The 21321-nt window shown below is 43.7% G+C and overlaps 3 protein-coding genes and 1 pseudogene across 10 annotated transcripts in view; 1 reads left to right on the top strand and 3 right to left on the bottom strand.

The window, feature by feature from the left end:
- C7H6orf62 (chromosome 7 C6orf62 homolog) overlaps positions 1-3670 on the bottom strand; it is a 15213-nt gene extending 11543 nt beyond the window's left edge. Inside the window, exon 1 of the mRNA XM_027602128.2 lies at positions 1315-3670. Coding sequence (XP_027457929.1) covers positions 1315-1443 — 129 coding nt within the window. The 5' untranslated portion in view covers positions 1444-3670. The remainder of the gene's footprint in view (positions 1-1314) is intronic.
- On the bottom strand, positions 2681-8842 carry LOC113928017 (annotated as a pseudogene). Its single transcript, XR_003521762.2, has 2 exons — positions 8791-8842; positions 2681-8366 (listed from the first exon to the last, which is right to left on the bottom strand). The product of XR_003521762.2 is annotated as a protein numb homolog (transcript).
- LOC113926800 lies at positions 3089-3899 on the top strand. The gene has a single exon (XM_027602127.2). The coding sequence runs from the start codon at positions 3170-3172 to the stop codon at positions 3884-3886; it is 717 nt and encodes a 238-aa protein (XP_027457928.1). The 5' UTR covers positions 3089-3169; the 3' UTR covers positions 3887-3899.
- A 2274-nt stretch (positions 8843-11116) lies between the features above and the next one.
- LOC118357185 (keratin-associated protein 10-9-like) overlaps positions 11117-21321 on the bottom strand; it is a 53100-nt gene continuing 42895 nt past the window's right edge. For 5 of the 7 annotated variants that reach the window (XR_004820203.1, XR_004820198.1, XR_004820201.1 and 2 more), the window contains one exon: positions 11117-14134. Coding sequence is in view for 1 of the 7 variants with exons in the window: in XM_035728514.1 (XP_035584407.1) it covers positions 14012-14134 (123 nt within the window). In the remaining 6 variants the exon portion in view is untranslated. Of the gene's footprint in view, positions 14727-21321 lie in introns of all 7 variants that reach the window. The other 2 variants (XR_004820197.1, XR_004820199.1) reach the window with 2 other exon arrangements.

A 21321-nucleotide genomic window follows, 5' to 3' on the forward strand; every position in this document is an offset into this window, starting at 1 on the left:
AAACACAGGCATACCTTGGAGATATCGCGGGTTCAGTTCCAGACCACAGCAATAAAGCAAGTATCAAAGGGAGTTGAATTAACTTTTTTGGTTTCCCAGGGCATATAAAAAGTATCTTTACACTACACTGTAATCTATTAAGTGTGCAATAAGCATTTATGTCCAAAAAAACAATGTACATATCTTAACTGAAAAATAGTGCTAAAAAATGTTAACCATCATACGATTTCAGTAACTTGTAATAACTGATCATAGGTCACCGTAACAAATACATTAATAAAAAAGCCTAGAACATTTCAAGAATTACCAAAATGTGGCAGAGAGACATAAAGTGAGCAAATGCTGTTGGAAAATGACACTGATGGACTTAGTCAACCCAGGGTTGCCACAAACCTTCCATTTGTAAAAACCAAAATATCCACAAAGCGCAATAAAGTGAAGTGCAATACAACTGAGGAATGCCTGTACCAATAAACTCTTTCATAAAAGAGTTAAGAATGGGATAAATACTCGGGAAACTTCCAAGCATTAAGTACATACCACACTAAGAATATATTCCTAATTTGAAATGAGCTCACAAGTACAAAAATCATAGTATTTCCTTATATTCATAACCTAATCTCATGTCAAACAGCTTTAAAAATACTGCTTTTATCATGTTCTCCTTGACTACTCACAACTCCTTATTTGCTATTTAATTGTGAAACTAATCCTGATTATGTTCGCCACCCACCTCAAAGTTTAAATTTCCTCTTCAGGTCCCTTTGATTTTTAATAAATTGCACTTCTAAACACAAATTAACCATTTCAGTATGTAATTGTTCCTAAAAATTAAAGTGTACTGTATTTCATCAAATGTACCATGAGAAAAGGTACCTTTAGCATGAAGTTGAACAGACTATTTACTTTCAGCATATACACATTTTGATTCTAATTCACCACTTTCAACTATCCCACTTTATAGACAATCTTCAAATTCAGCTATAATGTTCTCTATGTAACTCCACATACATGAAATTTCTTGTGAAACGTAGTGAGAGTTTCACAATGCTGCTCACCCCAGGTCCCCTAAAAAAAGGACCCTACCAAGCTTTAGATCATTTCCAACCCAAGGAGTAGCCAAGACTTCCATTTGTAGTTATACCGCAACTACACATGGAGAGAAGTACCCGGGAGGGTTCAGGTTAAAGCATACACGTAGATTTTTGTCAACCACTCTTTAACCTAATATATAGTTATTTATGGGTAACAAATAACTTAATATACACTTACAAAAATCACTTGTGCTAGTTCACATTAAGAATTTTAAATTACCTTCTCCTTGAATACAAAGGCAATATACATCTTGAAGTCAAACTGGTCAGCTAGAGATTCTTTTTTCTTTCTAAGCTGAGCACGTAGTCTGTTCAGAGCTTGTTTCTTCCGGGAGTTTGGGTCCCCCATTTTGAAATACAGGTGGTACTAAAGCCTTTGGAAATTGTCACTAAACTATGGGCACTTTTTCTTAAGACTCAAGTACAACAGAAACAAGTCATTTTTTCCCTGCTAATATGATTGAATAGCTAAAATCACGACTGTAACCCAAAAACTGCACCTTCTGGCAATATTAGCAGACTGTCATATTACAGGGTCAAGAAACAAAAGCTGCTGTCCAGTCATGTTTGGACAATAACGTTAGGGGTTATGGGAAAAAGGAAGGGGAGGAAGGAAAGAAAGAAAGAGAGGAGAAAATACTTGGAACTAACTTTTTGGAAAACACATCTGGCTTAAATGCCAAAAAAAAGGCTTTTGGGGGAATGAAAAGCCTATTATCGGGATTTAGGTGTGCAATAAAACACAGCTGACACCAGTCCAATCCTTAAAATCCATCCGGATGTTCCCCCCTCTTTAGAGAAGGGATTATGAGAACGAACGGGGAAGGGAAAGTGTGATGATCCCTGCTTTCCAAATACCAAAAATTAAAAAAAAAAAATTACGAAGAAAAAGGGAAAAAGAAAACCCCCCAACCCCCCCCCGCAAAACACCAAAACAGGGTAGGTGAATGAAACTGAAATATCCAATCGGATTTTACCCAGCCAGATCCATGGCTGTAGTACCTAATTAATTCTTAAGTTATCTCAGATCTCACTATTGCTATGTATTGTCAGTGCTTGTTATTGATTACACTTGGTGGTGAGCAAAGAGAAAAGTGCAAAATCGGCAGAGAAGGAAGGGGAGAGGTACAGGGTTTCCCTGCAATCAACTACAGTGTATACCGGGGGCGGACAGCTGTTGCCCAAAGGAGCCATGAGAAAAAACAGCGGAGTCATTACCAACTTCCCCATCACCCACATTTTCACCCTCAGGCGGCTGCTAATGCTGCTGCCATGGAAAATCATGATGGCAGAGAGAAAGGGGGTATATAATACGATGTAATTATTCTTCCGGCTCTGTGGTTAGACCTGATTAATGCCCGGGATCCCAACACCCCCAGCCCTGCAGTGAGTCCTACATTCCCCAAGGGAGCCTTCCCTAGGAATTTGCCCCCGTTCAAGATCGTGGGGAGTGCGACTTATCTTCCTGCGAGCATTGCTGAGGCGAAGGTGGCGGGTTCTTCTCCCAGACCCCAGGCAGTGCCCAGGGACCACCTGCCTTCCACCCCCAGGTCCCACCCCCACCCTTTGCCTTCAGCGGCAGCGACTCACTCGCACCACGGGAGACACAGGATCACTCAGGTTTTCACTCATTTCATCGTGGAAACAATTCCCGCCCGGGTAGAGTAGGCGGGAGAGGGTAAATGGGAAGGATCAGTGGGAAAAAAAGAAAATAGTTGTGTTAATATTAATTACTTTTTGAAAGTATGCCCAGCCCACCCCCCCCCAAAGAAAAAACCCTGAAGTTCCCGGATTAGCTCGCTCTCTCACGTTGAACAGACCATGTTTCCCGAGTTTGGATAGTTTAGGGTGGGGTCATTAGTTTGCTTCCCGAGGGGGCAGGGGGTGGAACTGAGGCAGCTGGGGCGGGGGCGGGTGGCGGGGAAATCCCCTCCCTGTCCCCGCGGAGACCGGGACTCACTGACCGACTCTCGGGCGGGGTTCGGGCCCTCTAGCCGCAGCCTGCGGGCGGAGCGGTGGCGGCGGCAGAAGAGGCGGCGGCGGCGGGGGCGCTGCTCGCAGCACGGGCAGGAGCCATGTCAAGAGAAAACCACCAGCCAACTGAGCCCCTCCATCCCCGCTGCAGTGCGCACTGTGACCGGGCCGCCCGCGCTGCTGCCGCCGCTCAGCCCCCACCTGGGACCCATAGTCTGGCTCGGCGCCCCGGGCGGCGGCGGAGGGAAGGACGCGGAGGCGGCGGCGAAGACGAGAAAGAGGAGAAACGAGGTAGAAAGAGGGGTAGGATTGGTACTGGCGGCGGAGGGGGAGGGGAGGAAGGGGAGGGGAGCCCTGCGCTAAGGGGTCTGTCAGCGAAGCAAACCCCCCAAAAGAAAGTTATTTCAGTTCAAGCATCTGCTCTCGAGTCTTTCTTCCCCCCACGGTCGGGTTCCGGCTCTCAGCAAGGAAGGTCGAGGAGACCCGGAGGGGGAAAGCCGAAGCGGAGGGTGAGCGTCCGCGGTGGCACAGCCTCGTTGCCCCAACCGCTGGCTGCGGAAACGGCGGCGGCCTCGGGCGCCTCCCGGGTCCGGGGCAGAGTCGCGTTTGAGAAGGGAAGCGAGAACAAACAACTTAAAATGGCAGCGACGGCCGCTGCGTCACACGCCCCTCAGCGGCACCGCCCAGAACTCTCTGCGGCTGCGCACCGCGCGGGCCGCCACCACCTGCGCCGAACGAGGGGGAGGGGAGGCTGGAGGCGGAAAGTGTTTCGTGCCGGTCAAGCAGAGAGGAAAGACGGGCAGGGGGAGAGGGCATGAAAAGGCTCTGAAAAGGGGGAGTCTTTGACGTTAGACTTCTTAGCTGATACTCCCGCCTCAGAGGGGAGTTTGAGGCTAGAGACGCCCCTCTCGTGCAGGATGGCGCTTCCATGGGGCGTGGCAAGGGACAACCCGTACTCCCGCCGCCCCCTCCGTCAGGAAGTCCCAGCTCCTGAGTTGGCTCCGCGCCCCTCCCCCCGCGGTCGTCATGAGGCCACGCCCTCCTGGCTCCCGGACAAAGCACCCGGATGGAGTCTCTCCGTCGGGGTCTTGGCCGGCCCCTCCGCTAGGTCTGGCCCGGAGCGAGCGGAGCCGGCGGGCGGAGAGTCGGCGAAGGCGGGGGCGGGGCGAGGGAGCGAAAGGAAAGTGTGTGTTGGAAGGCCGGGGGGAGATCGCCGGGTCACCTCTCTGCGCTTGATTTCTAACCCACCGCAGGGTCTTGCAGCGACAGGCCGACTGGGGGCTTCCCGTGCCTGGGGTGTCAGCAGCGCGCTGCTGCGGGGAGGCTCTTCCGCGGGCCCCGCGTGGCTCCGTCCCCACCTCGCCACGTGCGCCGGTACGGGGGGCGGGCCGCAAGCTCTGGGGAAGGTCAAAGACGCCGCGGGAGCGAGCGTGGCCGCTGTGACTTCGGAGGACGGCGGCCGCACCTGCCCCGCGAATTCGTCCCCACGGTGTCAGGAGTCAGTTGCTGCTGGGACCTGCCAGGACCTCAGAGCTGATCCCCTATGAGGTTCACCGCCTTAGGAGACTGTGAAGCGGGTACTGTTGGACGTTTGCTGCTCGCTGAATCACACGTCCTGGGCCCCCCACACCGCTGATGTGCTGACGACGCAGTTTCGTGTGGGTGATCAGCAAAGGTCAATACTTGACAGAAGTAAAGCTGTGCTCCTTTATGAACTAACTACTCACCGTGGTGAAATTTAGAAAAGTCTTTTGGGTCCTCAAATTACTGCCCTTCACTTGGGAAAATCAAAATAGATTACCTGCAATAACCCCCTTTTTTTTTTCCCACCCGTGAGCCAAAAGAATTAATTGGGAGCTACCCATATAAATTCTTGTCCAAAACTGAAGGATGAGATTCCTGCGGTTTCCAAATTATTGCTAACCTTGAAAAGATGAAGCTAACATTTTGCTAGTGCTTCCCTGATCGATTTTCACAATCACGTACTAATGATAATTGTAGATTATCACAACTGAAGATTTAGGGGAGTTTATAACATTTGGTTACCAAAAAAAGGTATTTAAAAAGTTAACACTGGTTCATGTCTTTTTTTTCCTACCACAAATATTTGTTTTTGTTACAGCAGATTATAAATTCCCATCAGTATAAATATATATAACTTACATTTGCTTGTAAGACCAACATTCAAAAGTAAAGATGAGATGGGGTCTCTAGTTGTTACCAGAGGTCCAATGGCTGCAGCTGGCAAGAGGATGTTCTGTTCTCCACAAGTCGGGGGATGGACACACAGCTAATAAAACTAGAATCTCCATCCCCACAAAACTTGTGGGGACAAAACCTAAAGGGCAAAACAAAACCTACCAAGACTCACATGACAAACCAACAGTAATCTGCGCTCCAGTCTATTGCTATGATTGTCATTGTCACCTTAGTGTCAAAACAAAGTAGCGGATTAACAGAAGGAAACTGTAGCGTATATAAAAGAAAATACATATTCTCTGTAGAGTGTATTTAGATTGATTTTGTTAAAATAACATTAGAATTTCATAGGTTTTAAAACCAGGACAATACTGCTCTTTGATTTTTTTTTTTTTTAAGATTTCTTTATTTTAGAGAGAGAGTGCATGAGAGGGAGGGGCAGAGGGAGAAAGAATCTCAAGCCGACTCCACACGCTGAGCGTGGAGCCCCTCACAGTGCTCCATCTCACCACCAGGAGACCACGACCTGAGCAGAAACCAAGAGGCGCTGCTCAACCAACTTCACCAATCAGGCGCCCCAGATTTTCTTTAAAACTCCAACCTTGTGGCTCTATTGGTCATATGCATGATTAGTTGCTGCAATGTGCTACTTAAAATGAATGATACCAAATAAGCTAGGGATCCCATCTGCAATTCCCAGCCTTTCCCCCAACTTCAGTAGGCATCACTGATAAATCAATCTTATGTATAATTCCTTACAGCTAACCCTTTCACCTTTGGCAAGATTACTTACAACTCCTACAACTTTTTAATATTGAGAAATATTTAAAATATTCTTAATGCATAAACATAAAGATTTGGACTTAAACCAGGAAAAACAATAAAGATTTTGGCTTTTTTGATAAATATTTATAATATTTATTCTTACTTAAAGTGGAAGCTCAACTTTACCCCTGAAATGTAGCTCTGCTAGGCAGCTGCTGATGTGCCCTCCTGGGAATTCTGCATAGCCTACCTCTTGTCCCCACCCCAAGCACAGGCCACCATGTTCTTGATCTCTAAGACAGGCCAGTACTGAGGATGGCAGGTGAATGGCTTAAAAAACAAGGGAAATCATTTTGCTTCCCACACTTTTATATTCCAGTAAATACGCTATGAATACAGATTCTTGTTCAGATACTTCTGCCTCTCCATTGTCAGGGATTTGTAAGGGGCTATGGGGGTCAGAGGGGAACAGAGGGCAACATTTCCTTGACTTCTTTAGCCTAACTGGAAAACAGCTCTTCTCTAGGAATGCTTTTTTTCCCCATTTTTCTCAAAATCACCTCCCACAGATCTCTGCCTGGACATGCTCCTTGGGACCTTTGGGACTAGTGAAAAGTATACTGATTGGAAACACAAAGTTCCCTTTGCTCCTTTGGCCTCTGCCCCTGCCCTTGCCTAAGTACAGACAAAATAACAGAAGCCACAGAGACTGCTTAAAGCTCAATTTCAAACGAATTCTGTAAGTCACTGGAGAAGGGGTTGGTGGGAAAGGGGTTAGTATGCTCCCTGGACTTGGCTTTCTAATGCTGCCCACTGAGCTTCCAAAAGATCCATGGGGCAGGTGCCTGCAGGCACCTCTGTGTGCTTATCTCCTGAGGCCAACCTGCCATCATCTAACACTAGTAGAACCGTTGAGGTGCTGAGCAGGCGGCTTCAAGGGGGGAATGGAAGCAGCCCTGCTCGTCTCAGACTGAGGGAATGTCTGCCGCTTGACCAGCCTGGGAGACGGAGGGGGGTGGGCGGCCTGAGGGTGGCCTACGGTGCCAAACACATTGGCTACGGTCTGGGAGGGAGTGATGCCCACCACAGGCACATTCAGGGCTGGGTAGGGCATCCTGGTGGCCACAGGATGGTACGGGGCAGGGTCATAGGCTGGCTGCAGGGGTGGGACCACGCCCACTGGCTTGGGCTGAGAGGTGAGCAATGCATTTCCTGGGAAAGGCCGCGCTGGTAGGGTAATAGCAGTGAGTGGAGGAGGCTGGACAACTGGCTGCAGAAGGACAGCTGAGGGCTCTCGGACCCCTCTTCTAACCGGCGGTCAGCCTCGGCGGGAGTGTTTCTGCGACCAGCCCGGGAGAGACCTGGAGATGCAGCGCCAGAAGACCGACCGCACTCCGTCCCCGAATGTGGGGCTGCCGTTGTCTTGTTCACAGCCTTGGGGGCCTGGGCACGAGAGTTGGTTTCCCACATAGGCATTGCTGCGGGTGCGAGAGCAGTGAGGTCTGGCTTAGCAGCAGGACCATGGAAGGCTGAGCCAGTGTCATTAGCTTGAATGTCAGGAGATTGCGAAGCTACCCCTGTCACTGGCTTGGTCCTCAGGGCAGATGAGAAGGGCCCCTGGGAGGGCATGCTGAAGGCACCAGGGGTCTGTGAGCACAGGGAGCTGATACTCTCTGCTTCCCCTCCTACTCCTGGCACTTTCTTGGCATCTTGGCATCTTCAGACTCTCCTCTCTTACTGCTTGCTCGGTGGCAGCTGTGACACGGAATGACCCTTCCCTCGTCACTGGCATCAAAAGTAGCAGTCATTCCATATTCCTTCTCCTGCTTCTGCTTCCGTCCTAAACAGGCCGCAAAAGCAGAGCCGACTGCGTGGCTCAGTCCTTCACCCGTGTCCTTGACAGCCAGGAAGCAATGACAGATCCAGTGCCCAGCGGTGCCGTCACGACTTATGTCAGAGACGGCTCTATCAAAGGTCCTCTGTGGGGCGCAGGAAGAAACTGTTTCTATTGTCTGCTCAACTGTGAGGTCCTTGGTTTTTTCATCCACAGCTCTGAGTCCACCTGCTGATGCCCACAGGACTGCCTTCCCTGTTTTCTTTCCAGTTTTTCCAAAGAAGCCTTGGAAGAACTGCCTTTCAGCTTTCAATCTTTCAACAGCATCTTCACCGACGTGCATTCCTCTTGACTCATCAACTTCTGCGAGGCCACGTCCTTCACTGGGAAGCGACATTGTCCAGTACGAACCCCTCCTTCATCTGTTGTCTGCCACTGATGTGGACGACTGGCCTCTGGAACCTAAACGTCTTTCTTTCTCCTAATACTTTGCCATATTTCTTCATTTTACTTTTTACAAGCTGGCTCTGAGTCTTGGCTGTGCCCTTTACACCCTGTGTGACTCTGGATAAGCTTCGTAACCCCCCCAAGCCTCAGGTTCCGCATCAGTCCTCAGTGAGGTGTCTGAGGATGGCTGGTACACCAATATTCCAACCTATGGATGTGAATCAAGATCTTGGGTCGCAACAGCAGCTGCGCGGGACCTCCTCTCTGGAATAAGTTGCTCAAGCCCCAAGTCTGCCCCTGCCCCCGACCACCTCCAGAGCCAATGCTGCGACTCGGCCCCCAGTCGCCACCACGCACCACCACCTCCCCCATGACAACAGGCCCCTGGTTCATGCTTGTTGATCTGGCCCTGATTTGTACCCATGTCATTTCCATAGGAGAGTTCTTTTGATAACAGCTACGTTCCATAAAACTTACCTAAAGTGTACAATTCGATGGTTTTTAGTATTTTTCCGAGTTGTCCAATCATCACCGCAATTTTAGGACATTTTCATCACCCAGACAAGGAATGCTGTACCCATTAGCAGGTACTCTTCTTCCTCTCTCTCAGTCTTAGGTAACCATTAGCCTACGTTCTGTCTCTGTAGATTCGCCTGCTCTTAAATTTCATATAAATGGAAGCACACAATGTGTGTTATTTTGTGACTGGCTTCTCAGCATAATGGTTCATTCATGTTGTGTTGTAGTACGTTTCAGTACTTAATTCCTTTTTAATGCTGAATAATAGTCCACTGAATATTTCATATTTTTTATTGAGGTAAATTTATATGTAATTTTCAGGTATACAACATTATAATTCAATATTTGTGGACTCTACAAAGTGATCACCACCGTAAGTCTAGTCACTGCCCATCACCATACAGCTGAGCCCCTTTACCCGTTTCGCCCAGCCCCCAGCCCCCTTCCCTTCTGGCGACCACCCCTCTGTTCTCTGTATCTATGAGTTTTCCTCTTGTTGGTTCGTTTGTTTTTGATGTTTAGACTCCATTTATAAGTGAAATCATACAGAATTTGTCTTTTTCCATCTGACTTACTTCACTTAACATAATACCCCAAGGTCCATCCGTGTCGCTGCAATGGTAGATTACCTCCCTTTTTATTAAGGCTGAATTGTATTCTATTGTATCTATATACCACATCTTCTTTTTTAAAAAATGCATTTATTTGAGAAAGAGAAAGAGACAGAAGGAGAACACAAGCAGGGGGAGGGGCAGAGGGAGAAGCAGACCCCAGCTGAGCAGGGAACCCGATGTGGGACTCGATCCCAGGACCCCAGGATCATGACCTGAGCCAAAGGCAGATGCTCAACTGACTGAGCCAGCCAGGCGCCCCAAACACCACCTCTTCTTTATCCGTTCATCTATGGATGGACACTTGGGGCTGCTTCCCTGACTTGGCTATTGTAAGCAATGCTGCCATGAACATAGGGGTGCACGTATCTTCCCCAATTAGTGCTTTCATATTCTTCAGGTAAATCATCTTTCGTTTACCCACTCACCAGCTGATGGATATTTAAGGGTTTTTTTTCCTCCTTTTTGGCTATGAAGAATATTGCTATGAACATTTGATTAAAGGTTTTGTGGAGACATATGTTTCCAATTCTCTTCAGAGAGAAATGAATTGACCTAGCAGTGAAATTACTGGGGCAAATGTTAACTCTATCTTTAACCATTTGAGAAACTGCCAGACTGTTTTCCAAAGTGATGGCACCATTGTACATTCCTACCAGCAGTGGATGGGGACTCCAATTTCTCCACATCCTTGTTATTATGCCTCTTTTTGATTCTAGCTATCCTAGTGTATATGAAGCGGTATTTCATGGTGGTTTTGATTTGCCTTTCCCTAAAGATTAAGCCTGTGAAGCATCCGTTCCTGTGCTTTTGGCCATTTTTCTGTTTTCCTTGGAGAAATTTCTTCTTTTTTTTAAATTTATTTTTTAAATTTAAATCCAATTAATTAACATATAAGGTATTATTGGTTTCAGAGGTAGAGGTCAGTGATTCATCAGTCTTATATAACACCCAGTGCTCATTACATCACGTGCCCTCCTTAATGCCCATCACCCAGTTACCCCATCCCCCCACCCACACCCCTCCAGCAACCCTCAGTTTATTTCCTATGATTAAGAGGCTCTTATGGTTTGTCTCCCTCTCTGGTTTCATCTTGTTTTATTTTTTCCTCTTTTCCCCTATGATACTCTGTTTTGTTTCTTAAATTCCACCTATCAGTGAGATCATATGATACTTGTCTTTCTCTGACTTATTTCGCTTAGCATAATACCCTCTAGTTCCATCCACGTCGTTGCAAATGGCAAGATTTCATTTTTTAAAAAATTTTATTTATTTATTTGACAGAGAGAGAGGGACAGTGAGAGAGAAGGAACACAAGCAGGGGGAGTGGGAGAGGGAGAAGCAGGCTTCCCGCCAAGCAGGGAGCCCGACATGGGGCTCGATCCCAGGACGCTGGGATCATGACCTGAGCCGAAGGCAGACGCTTAACGATTGAGCCACCCAGGTGCCCCAAGATTTCATTTTTTGATGGCTGAACAATATTCCATTGTATATATATATATACCAAATCTTCTTTATCCATTCATCTGTTGATGGACATCTGGGCTCTTTCCATACTTTGGCTATTGTGGACATTGCTGCTATAAACATTGGGGTGCACGTACCCCTTCGGATCCCTACATTTGTATCTTTGGGGTAAATACCCAGTAGTGCAATTGCTGGATCGTATGGTAGCTCAATTTTCAACTTTTTGAGGAACCTCCATACTGTTTTCCAGAGTGGCTGCACCAGCTTGCATTCCCACCAACAGTGTAGGAGGGTTCCCCTTTCTCCACATCCTCACCAACATCCGTCGTTTCCTTTATTCAGAGATTTTGTCCATTTTTTTAGTTGGGTTGTCTTTTTATTATTGAGGTGTAAGAGTTCATTATTCTACATATGAGTCCTTATCAGATATATGATTTCAAGTATCTTCTCCCATTCTGTGGGTTGTGTTTTCACTTTCTTGGTGCTGTTCTTTGGAACACAAAAGTTTTAAGGTTTGATGAAGTCCAGTTTATCTATTTTTTCTTTTGTTGTTGCTTATGCTTGTGGTGTCTTATCTAAGAAACCACTGAAAAGTTTTTGCACCACTATATTCATGAATCATGAAAACAGGAGCAGATGTCGAGGTAAAAAACGAAGTTTCCTGTTTCAGCTACTAAGAAACAGAATTGGAGATTCTTGGTCACAGCTGAACGACTCCTAGAACACTGTCTTCTGAGGGTCTGTGTCATGTCTCAGTGAGATGAGTCAAGAAATATCAGCAATGTGCCCTGGAGGAAGAAAACACTTCTAGCTCAATTTTCTCTACAATTTGGAAGGGCTATAAAATGGGAAGGATAATCAAAGGAAATACATTTTTAAAAAGCCATGACCGTAATGTTCTGATGAAATTCAGATAAAAGTCAGATAGAACTCAGTTAAAATTTAGCTTCGTTAACAATGGAAAAACCACCCAATCACGTGAGAAATGGCTTGAGTTAGGCTGCTTCAAACAGTGGGATTTGTGGAGTGAGGAGGATGGCACCTTGATTAAAAATATCTGCTTAATCTCCCCTTGGAGGGTTTAAATTGCACCATTAGATACATCGTGTAACATCTTAGTTGGAAAGCAGGTACCACCACAGGTTACATTTTTAATAAGAGAACACTTTATGAAGATTCTGTGGTAGCTTCCTCCCTGGATCCAGAAGGCTCCAAGGCTAACCTCCTGACCTCTAGGCAAGCCATCTCTTCTGGGTTCATTCCAAGTCAGGAAATGATTACTCAAGCATATGCTTACGTAGCCTACATATAGGATAATAAGAAAGCCAATGAAGTGTTTAACAATTGTTCTTCACTCTTCTAAAAGGAACCAGATAATTTACCTTTAAAATATACGTTGTCTGCACACACCTTCTCTTGTCTTAGAAAAAATTTGGTTTTCTCAACATCTCCCCTCATACATATGACCGGAAAGCATGCTAGATTTTTCAGGAATTCTCAAATATTTTGTTCCTTCATTAGTGCTATTAAGTTTATGACATGGTCTTGACTTTTGGTCATATTTATGATACAAAGATTAATAAGCACGATACAGGACAAGTTTATGCTTAAACTATGCAAGCCTAGAGAACTATCTCTGATACTCTACAGTTTGATCCTAGAACCAGCAGCACCAGGGACCTGGTCTCCAAATTTCAACCATACAGATTTATCACCTAAGACAACTATGATAATGTGGGCTAAGAAAAATTGCACAGTCCAACAGAGCTTATTCGTGGCATATGCTCTAGCACATACAGCCTTCCCATCCACAACGGAGTCACAAGCTTACTAAACAAAAATGATATAAAAAGGAAAAAGAAACTATGTTTTGAGACCTTTGCTGGGGTGGGGGTGGGGGAGTAGGAAGTGTCTTAATTTCTCCTCTAGTCTGAGCCTAATTTCATGTGGGCCCAAGCTGGGGAGGTCAGTACTCATTTGCAGGCTGACAGTGGGCTATTTGTTTAGTGAAGGCCTAAAGCAAGACAGAGGCTTGGAAAATGAGATTTGGCCAGGTTACCAGCATTGTCCACAAATTTGGAATGTGGTTGAGAATCCAAGGAATATGCATGTGAATACTCATACTGTACCATGGATTTTCTTTATTTTTTAACCTTTTTTCTTTCCCCACTCCCTTTCTCTCTGTTTTTTATTTTCTACTTCTTGTGCTTTATGCCTACCAGTATTATCCAAAGATATTACTTAGCCCCCCCTTGTTTATATGTTGGGTTAAATATGTGCAAGCTGATAACCAAACAAATCTGCTGATACCATTTGAGAAGGAATTTATTTAGTCTTCCTTTAACCCTCATTCCTACTGACTTTTGCCCCTTGACTATTGCTTAATTTCATTTCAAAGATCTTTCTGGATTCCATATGTCACTCCTACAATTCCAGGTGTTATTATGAACTATTCCATTTAAAGCATATATAAAGGTTATAGTAGTTAATTGGAAAAATCTGGCTTCTGACACTTTTGCATCATCACCTTAGAAATAAAATGGTAAAATACTACAAGGAGTTTGCTCCATTCAATCCACTCTATTCCTACATACAAAGAACTAAGGCAAATTTGAGCAGTTACCATATCAAGAAATACTGTAGTATTAGGAGTTCTTTTTCCTTCCTTCTCAGAACACATTTCACTTTCTATTCCACAAAGATTAGGTGTTGAGAAGGAAATGGGAAAGATATATACATGTGTAATAGTTTCTTCCACAGGTAAGGGAACCTTATCTATATTCACACAAGTAGACTCTTAATTATGGAAGTCCACAAATTCTTCATCCAGTAATAGAATAAAATAATGCATGTGTGTGTGTAAAAGTCCATGTGCAAATATATACTATGTATAAGTGTAGAGGACGAGTACCCTTTTTCATTTGAACAGTGCATTATCTACTTCTGCATAACAAATCACCCCCAAACTTAGTGGTTTAAAACAGCAAACATTTATGATCTTATAATTTCTGTGAGTCAGGAATTCAAGAGTAGCTTAACTGGGTGATCTGGGCTCAGAGTCACTCATGAGGTTGCTGTCAAGACGCTGGCCAAGGCTGCAATCATCTGAAGGCTTGACTCACGAACTCTTGGCAGGAGGCTCGGCTTCTTACCACGTGGGCTTCTCCATAGGACTTCTTGAGTGCCCTCAGAGCATGGTAGTGGCTTGTCCCAGAGTGAGTGACCTCAGAGAGAGAGAGAGATGAAAGCCACACTATCCTTTATGACCCAGGCTTGGAAGTCACCCTCCATGACTCCCACACTGCTTCCACAAGTCAGCTCTATCGGGGTGGGAAGGAAGTGCACATGAATACCCTTGTGTTCAGAGTTGGGGATCACTGGTGCCATCTTGGAGGCTGACTACTATAAATATCTTTCGTGTTGTGTACAAAACATGCGAGGGAACTTATCAAAGACCTCCAGTTCTATCATAGGATAGACCAGGCCAGAAGTCAACTCACTTTTTCTTAAAGAGCAATAGTAGCTATTTTCAGCTGGCAGGCTATATGGCCTCTGTTGTAATTAGTCAGTTCAGTGGCAGCATAAACAAGACATAAGCAAATTTGCATGTCTGGGTTCCAATCAAATCTCATCAAAACAGGCAGCTGGCCTATTGGCGGGAATGTGCTGACCCTGAGCAGCAATAATTTATGCTCCGTGGCTTAAAACACAAAGGTTTATCACTCACACTATTTCCAAAACAGGTCTGCAGGGAAACTGTTCATTATGGACTTTGAGGAATTCAGAATTATGGAATACCACATGCTTCCACAACCACTGAAACAGAAAACAGGAATATGGCGAATCCCTCGTGGGCTTTGAAAGCGTCCACCTGAATGACATCACTCCTACTCTCATTTCTTTGGTCAAAGCAAGTCACGTGGCTATCCCTAACTTCACTGGATCCCAGCACTATGACCGTTCCATGTGTCCAGAGGAGAGGGAAGCAGATCTATTTGGTGAACAGCAGTGATTACCACCAGAACCATATTCTTTCTTTCTTTCTTTTTTTAAAGATTTTATTTATTTGACAGAGAGAGACACAGCAAGAGAGGGAACACAAGCAGGGGGAGTGGGAGAGGGAGAAGCAGGCTTCCTGCGGAGCAGGGAGCCCGATGCGGGGCTCAATCCCACGACCCTGGGATCATGACCTGAGCCGAAGGCAGACACTTAATGACTGAGTCACCCAGGCTCAGTCTTTTTTTTTTTAAAGATTTATTTTTTGAGAGAGAGATTGAGTTCACAGCTTGGGGGAGGGGAGGAGAGAAACCCAAGCAGATGCAGTGCTGAGCACGAGCCCAGAATGGGGCTTGATCCCACAACCCTGAGATCACGACCTGAGCCGAAACCAAGAGTTGGGAGGCTCAAATGACTCTACCACCCAGGTGTCCCCAGAAGCATATTATTTCTTACTACTTGTTCTTGTTCCACCACTAGACCTCTTTCCTTTTAACTGAAGATTTTATTTATTTGGCAGAGAGAGGGAGAGAGCACAAGTAGGGGGAGCAGCAGGCAGAGGGAGAAGCAGGCTTCCTACTGAGCAAGGAGCCCGACGCGGGGCTCGATCCCAGGACCCTGGGATCATGACCTGAGCCGAAGTCAGATGCTTAGCTGACTGAGCCAATGAGGTGTCCCTATAAAGTCTATTTTTAAATCACATTTTGCTATTTTGCTTTTCCCAAGCCACTCTCACCTCAATTGCTTCAACTCTGGTGGATCTATTGCCCTGGCTTTCAGCAGACATTTACACTTTATAACTTACATTTTTTTCCTTAGTGAAGAAAAATCAGCATTTCCTTTGCCTGAAATGGAGCATCCCTAATTCAGCTTTCAATTAAAAGATAAGTGTTTTACTGTTTCCAGCAGAAAAAAATATAAGCTATTATCTACTTTCTTTCTTGCAAATAGCGGGGAAGTTAACCAATTACAAATACTTATTGAATATCTATTATATATGCATACTATGCTATGTGTTTTGAAGGACAGAGAAAAATAAATTCTTGTCCCCAAAGACTTTTTAATAGTTACCAACATAATAATGAACATTTGAAATAAGAATGAGCAATACTGGACTGTATAATTAAGAGCTGAATTGTGAACAATAGGCATTGAGTTGAATAACAGTGTTAAGATAAAAGGGAGGCCAATGAAAGATGAATTAAATAGATGGGATTCATGGAGGAATATGCTCAAGTTCGCTTCAAAAGTTGGGAAGAATTTCACTAGATTAAGGTGGGAGAAAAGGGAAGAGAAGAAGGAAGTTTCTGAAAGAAGGAACATGATAACTGAGGGCACTGAAGGTGGATGTGAGTCTGGCATATCCATGAGAGAGTAAAGATATCAGCCCAAATCCAATGAAAGGTGCCCATTTAGAAAGAGCAGGAAATAATTTAGTAAAGATAGAATGAGGCTTTAGTTCTAAATGGCAGCCACTTGTCTCCCCCCTACTTCCAATATACAATTAAAAAGAACAGTAAATCATTTTTTTAAAATGAATAAAGCCATAACAGCTATGAGAAATGAGAAAAGAGCAATCAGCAGACAATAGCTTGTATATAATACCAATGGACCGATGCCGGGGGTGGTGAGTGGTAGCAGCCCAGAAAAGCCCTCCCCTCTCTGGCTCTCCATTTTTTGTCACTGTAACAGGAAGCCTCCCTCTGTAGCAAGCTCTGCTCATGAACACAGAACTTCCTGCATTCTCTTCTGCTTTCTGGGTAATTAGCTAGCAGGAAAACAGCTCTATATGCAATAGTACAGGAAACACATCTAAAAAAAAATCAGCTTATTTTCTCTTTTTTTAAATATAAAAAACACCCCCCCCCCAATCACTGGGCACGGGAGGGAAATCAGCTACATAAAACAAACAAACAAACAAAAAAACCCAGAAGAAGTAAAAGTAAAGGCTGACCTCACAAGGACCAATTTGGGTAACAGAAAAATAATTTTCCAAACCTCTAGTTAATATTTTTGGAGGTATTCTAGATACAATAAATACCTAAAGTAAAAACAAGATGCCATAAATAAGGAACAATTAGAGAACAAGAAAGAGTACTTGGAAATTAAAAATATGCTTGCCAAACTTTAATTTTTTCTACAAAGGTAGAAATATGACATGAGAGAAAAAGAGAAAGACAAAAAGTAAAGAGAAAATATAAAAGAACCAGAGGTCTGAAACAGGTCCATGACACAAACAATACGTGTTCCAGAAAGAGAGCCCAGAGAAAATGCAAGGATAGAAGTTATTATAGAAATCACTGAAGAAAATCTACCAAAGCTAAGATACCATGAATCTTCAGATGGAAAGAGGATACTGAAAGATTAGCAGGATATTAGAGGCACTAAGGAAAAAAAGAAGATCCAGAGAGCACTGTAAGAGGGAAGAAATCGGTCACCTTCAAAGGAATAAAAATCAGACTGGCAACAGGCTATCTGCAATTATTAGACATCAGAAAACACTAAAATTTTTTTTAAAATGTATTAAAACAACTGGATATCCATATAGAGGAAAAAGAAGAATCCTGAGCCCTACCTCAAACCATACATGTAAACTGAGATGAGTTCTTGACTAAACATAATTAACTACAACAAAAAGATGGGAAAAAACACAGGAGAATATGTATCTTCATGACTTAGGGGTAGGAAGGACACCAAAAGCAAAAGCCATAAATGTAAGAATTGATAAATTCATCAATTTTGAAACTTCTGTTCATCAAAAGATATTGTTAAGAAAATGAGTAGTCAAATCACAGATTGAGAAAAAAATATTTCCAAAACATACTTGACAAAGTTCTAAAATCCAGAATATATAAAGAACCCTGCAAGAAAAAAAAAAGCCCTATAATTCAAAAAAGATAATCCATTTTTATTTTTTATTTATTTTTAAAGATTTTATTTATTTATTTAGAGAGTGTGTGATTGGGGAGGAGCAGAGGGAGAGGAAGAGGAGGAAGAAGGAAAGAATCCCTAGCAGACTGTGGGGCCACCCCGGTGCCCCAAATAATCCATGTTTTTAAATGAGTGAAAGAACTTAATTGATACTACCTAAAGGAAGATTTACAAATCACACATGAAAAACTGCTCAAAATCTTTAGAAATTAGGAATGAAAAACTAAGACCAAAATGAAATACCATTACATACTCAACAATATGGCTGAAATTGGGAAGACTGACAAATGTTGGCAAGGGTTGTGGAGCTACTGGAACTCTCACACTTTGTTGGCAGGGCTATAAAACAGGAAGACCATTTTGGCAGAAGATCTGAAGGTCCTCATAAAATGAAACTACTCTAGACTTCACAACTCCACTCCTAGCGATCTGTCCAAGAAAAATGGAAACTATGCCTACCAAAAGATGTGTGCAAGAATGTGTGTAGCAGCTTTATTCACAAGAGCTGGAAACTGGAAACAGTCCCATGCATCCATCAGTAGAAAAATGGATAAACGGTGGTACATTTCATACAAGGGAATGGATAGAGACCACAACACGGATGAGTATCAAAAACAGGATGCTGAAGGAAAGAATCCTTACACAACAGCATGACTACTGTATGAGTCCATCTACATACTGTCCTAAACAGAGATAGTGAATCCATGATGAAAACAAATCAGAACAATGGTTACCCCTGGTTACCTCTGGTGCAGGGATTTAATGGGAAAGGATAGGAGGGAAGGTGCAATGTTCTGTATCTTGATATGGGTCTGGCTTGCAGGGTCAAAACTCACTGAATGGTACACTTCAAATTTTGGCATTTTGCAGTCTAGAAATTTTAGCTCAAATGAAAAATATTGTAAACAAATATCAAACTCTAGGTAATGATATGCATGCTGATGGGTCTGGGAGTCAAGGGCAGGGTCATCTGCAACCTATTTCGAAATTCTGAGAAAATAAGATGGATCAATAGATGAACAGAGGGATGGATAAACGGATTTTAATAAAGCAAATATAATGTTAATCATAGAATCTAAGTGATAGATAGATGGGTGTTCAATATAAAATTCTTTCAATTTTTCTGTACTTTCAATTTTTTTCATAACAGGGATAAAAGAAAACAATGAAATATTACTTTCAACATTTGGAAGAAAATTATAAACCTAGAATTTTATGTACAGCTGAACTATCAATCAAGCTATTGATAAAGCTATTTTAGGCTTTCCAAGAAATCATGAGTTTTTTTGCCTACCCAGAATCGCTTAGGACACCATCTCTTCCTCATCCATGGGGTAGGGTCATCCTACCTCTCAACCTTAGGGGTAGGCAGGTGAGCCAGGATTGGCCAATAAGCTCACTTCATGCCCTGGGCCACAGGGATTGTTCAAACATGAGCCACGCAAGGTCCGTTGAGAGACTTCCCTGGGGATTTTACTGGAACTGTCAGTAAAGTAGTTTTAGTTTTGCTAGGATCACAGTCTGTGAAGAAGACATGAGCCTGGAGAGATGCTGGAACCTGTCTTTGCCAGCACATGAGGTAAGCTTGCTTGAGCATGAAGCTGGCCTAGAAGGAAACAAACACAAGCATGGAAAAGAAGAAACAAGGCAGTGATGACACTGTTTGAGCTCCTGGATTCACTGTGGATCATAATTCTCTCATTCTTTAAATTAGAGTGGAGAAAATATCTATCTATCTATCTATCTATCATCTATCTATCTATCGATTTTATATAAATTCAAGTTAATTAACATATAGTGTATTATTAGTTTCAGGGGTAGAATTTAGTGATTCATCAGTTGCATATAACACCCAGTGCTCATTCCATCACATTCCCTCCTTAATGCCCATCACCCAGTTACCCCATCCCTCTCCCCCTTCCCCTACAGCAACCCTGTTTGTTTCCTGTCTTGAGTCTCTTATGGTTTGCCTCCCTCTCTGTTTTTATGTTATTTTTCCTTCCCTTCCCCTAGGTTCATCTGTTTTGTTTCTTAAATTCATAACAGGGAGTGAGTGAAATCATATGGTATTTGTCTTTCTCTGACTTATTTCACTCAGCATTATACTCTCTAGCTCCATCTAGGTCATTTGCAAATGGCAAGATTTCATTCTTTTTGGTGGCTGAGTAATATTCCATCATATGAATATATGTGTGTGTGTGTGTATAATACATCTTCTTTATCCATTCATCAGTAAATGGACACCTGGGCTCTTCCCATATTTTGGCTACTGTGTATTTTTAAAAAATATGTACTTTAGAGAGAGAGAGAACAAACATGCATGAGTGGGGGTTGGGGCAGAGGGAGAAAACCTCAAGCGGATGCCTCACTGCGCATGCAGCCCAATGCTGGGCTGATCCCACCACCCATGAAATCATCACCTGAACCAAAACCAAGGGTCAGATGCCCAACTGATTGAGCCACCCAGGAACCCCCAAATATTAATAATATAGTAAGAAAATCATATTTTCCCATTGCCGTGAGTTGAACAGTACCCCCCCCTTAAATTCATGTCCACATGGAACCTCAAAATGTGACATTATTTGGGCATGGGGTCTTTGCAGATATAACTAGTTAAGGATCTGGAGGTGAAGGCATCTTGGATTTAGGGTGGTCTTTCTCTGAGGAGGAAAGAATACACACAGAGTCACAGGGAAGGAGGCCACGTGAAGAGGGAGGCAGAGACTGGGGTATTGAAGCTGCAAGACAAGGAAAGCCAGGACTGCCGGAGCCACCAGAAGCTAGAAAGAAGGAAGGATTCTCCCCAGAGCCCAGAGACAGCGTGGCCCTGCTGATGCTGTGATTTCAGGCTTCCAGTTTCCAGAACTATAGGAGAATAAACTTCTGTTGCGTTAAACCACCTAGCCTGTCAGCACTAGGAAACAAACATACCTCTCAATAAGGAAAAAAAAATTAGAAACACTAAAAGCAAAATGTCCAAATGTGAAGCAAACTAAAATGTGGCAAGATTTTTGAGCAACCAGTAGAATGAAAGAAAAGAGGATGTATTTGTACAGATGTTAAGAGCACAGAGTTTTGAACGGTCCAGGGGTGGTTAACAACGGATCTTAGGGGGAAAAATCTACTCCTGGCACAATACTTGGCTCTACCGCGAACAATATTTATGTAGTCATAATAACGTAAGGCCTATGTGTTGACATCATATTTTCAGAATAAACCCATAAACATAAAGCTCTTACTCTCACACACAGACTGTAAATGTGATCATCCTTGACAACGTGAAGCTAAAGATCTACCTGACAGAAATCGCCGGTGGAGCGTGTGACTCTTGATCTCAGGGCCATGAGTTTGAGCCCTATGTTGGTATAGAGTTTACTTTAAAAAAAAAAAATAATAATAATTAATAAATTATAAAATTACCATCATTTAAAAAACATTCTTTTTTTTTTTTAGGTAGGCTCCATGCCCAGCAGGGAGCACAATG

Source organism: Zalophus californianus, chromosome 7 (genome assembly GCF_009762305.2).
Source record: "Zalophus californianus isolate mZalCal1 chromosome 7, mZalCal1.pri.v2, whole genome shotgun sequence".
NCBI classification, from domain to species: Eukaryota; Metazoa; Chordata; class Mammalia; order Carnivora; family Otariidae; genus Zalophus; species Zalophus californianus.

What these genes read in the sequence shown, in the direction of transcription:
- LOC113926800 (XM_027602127.2), top strand. Translation starts at nt 3,170, where the DNA reads ATGTCAAGAGAAAACCACCAGCCAACTGAGCCCCTCCATCCCCGCTGC.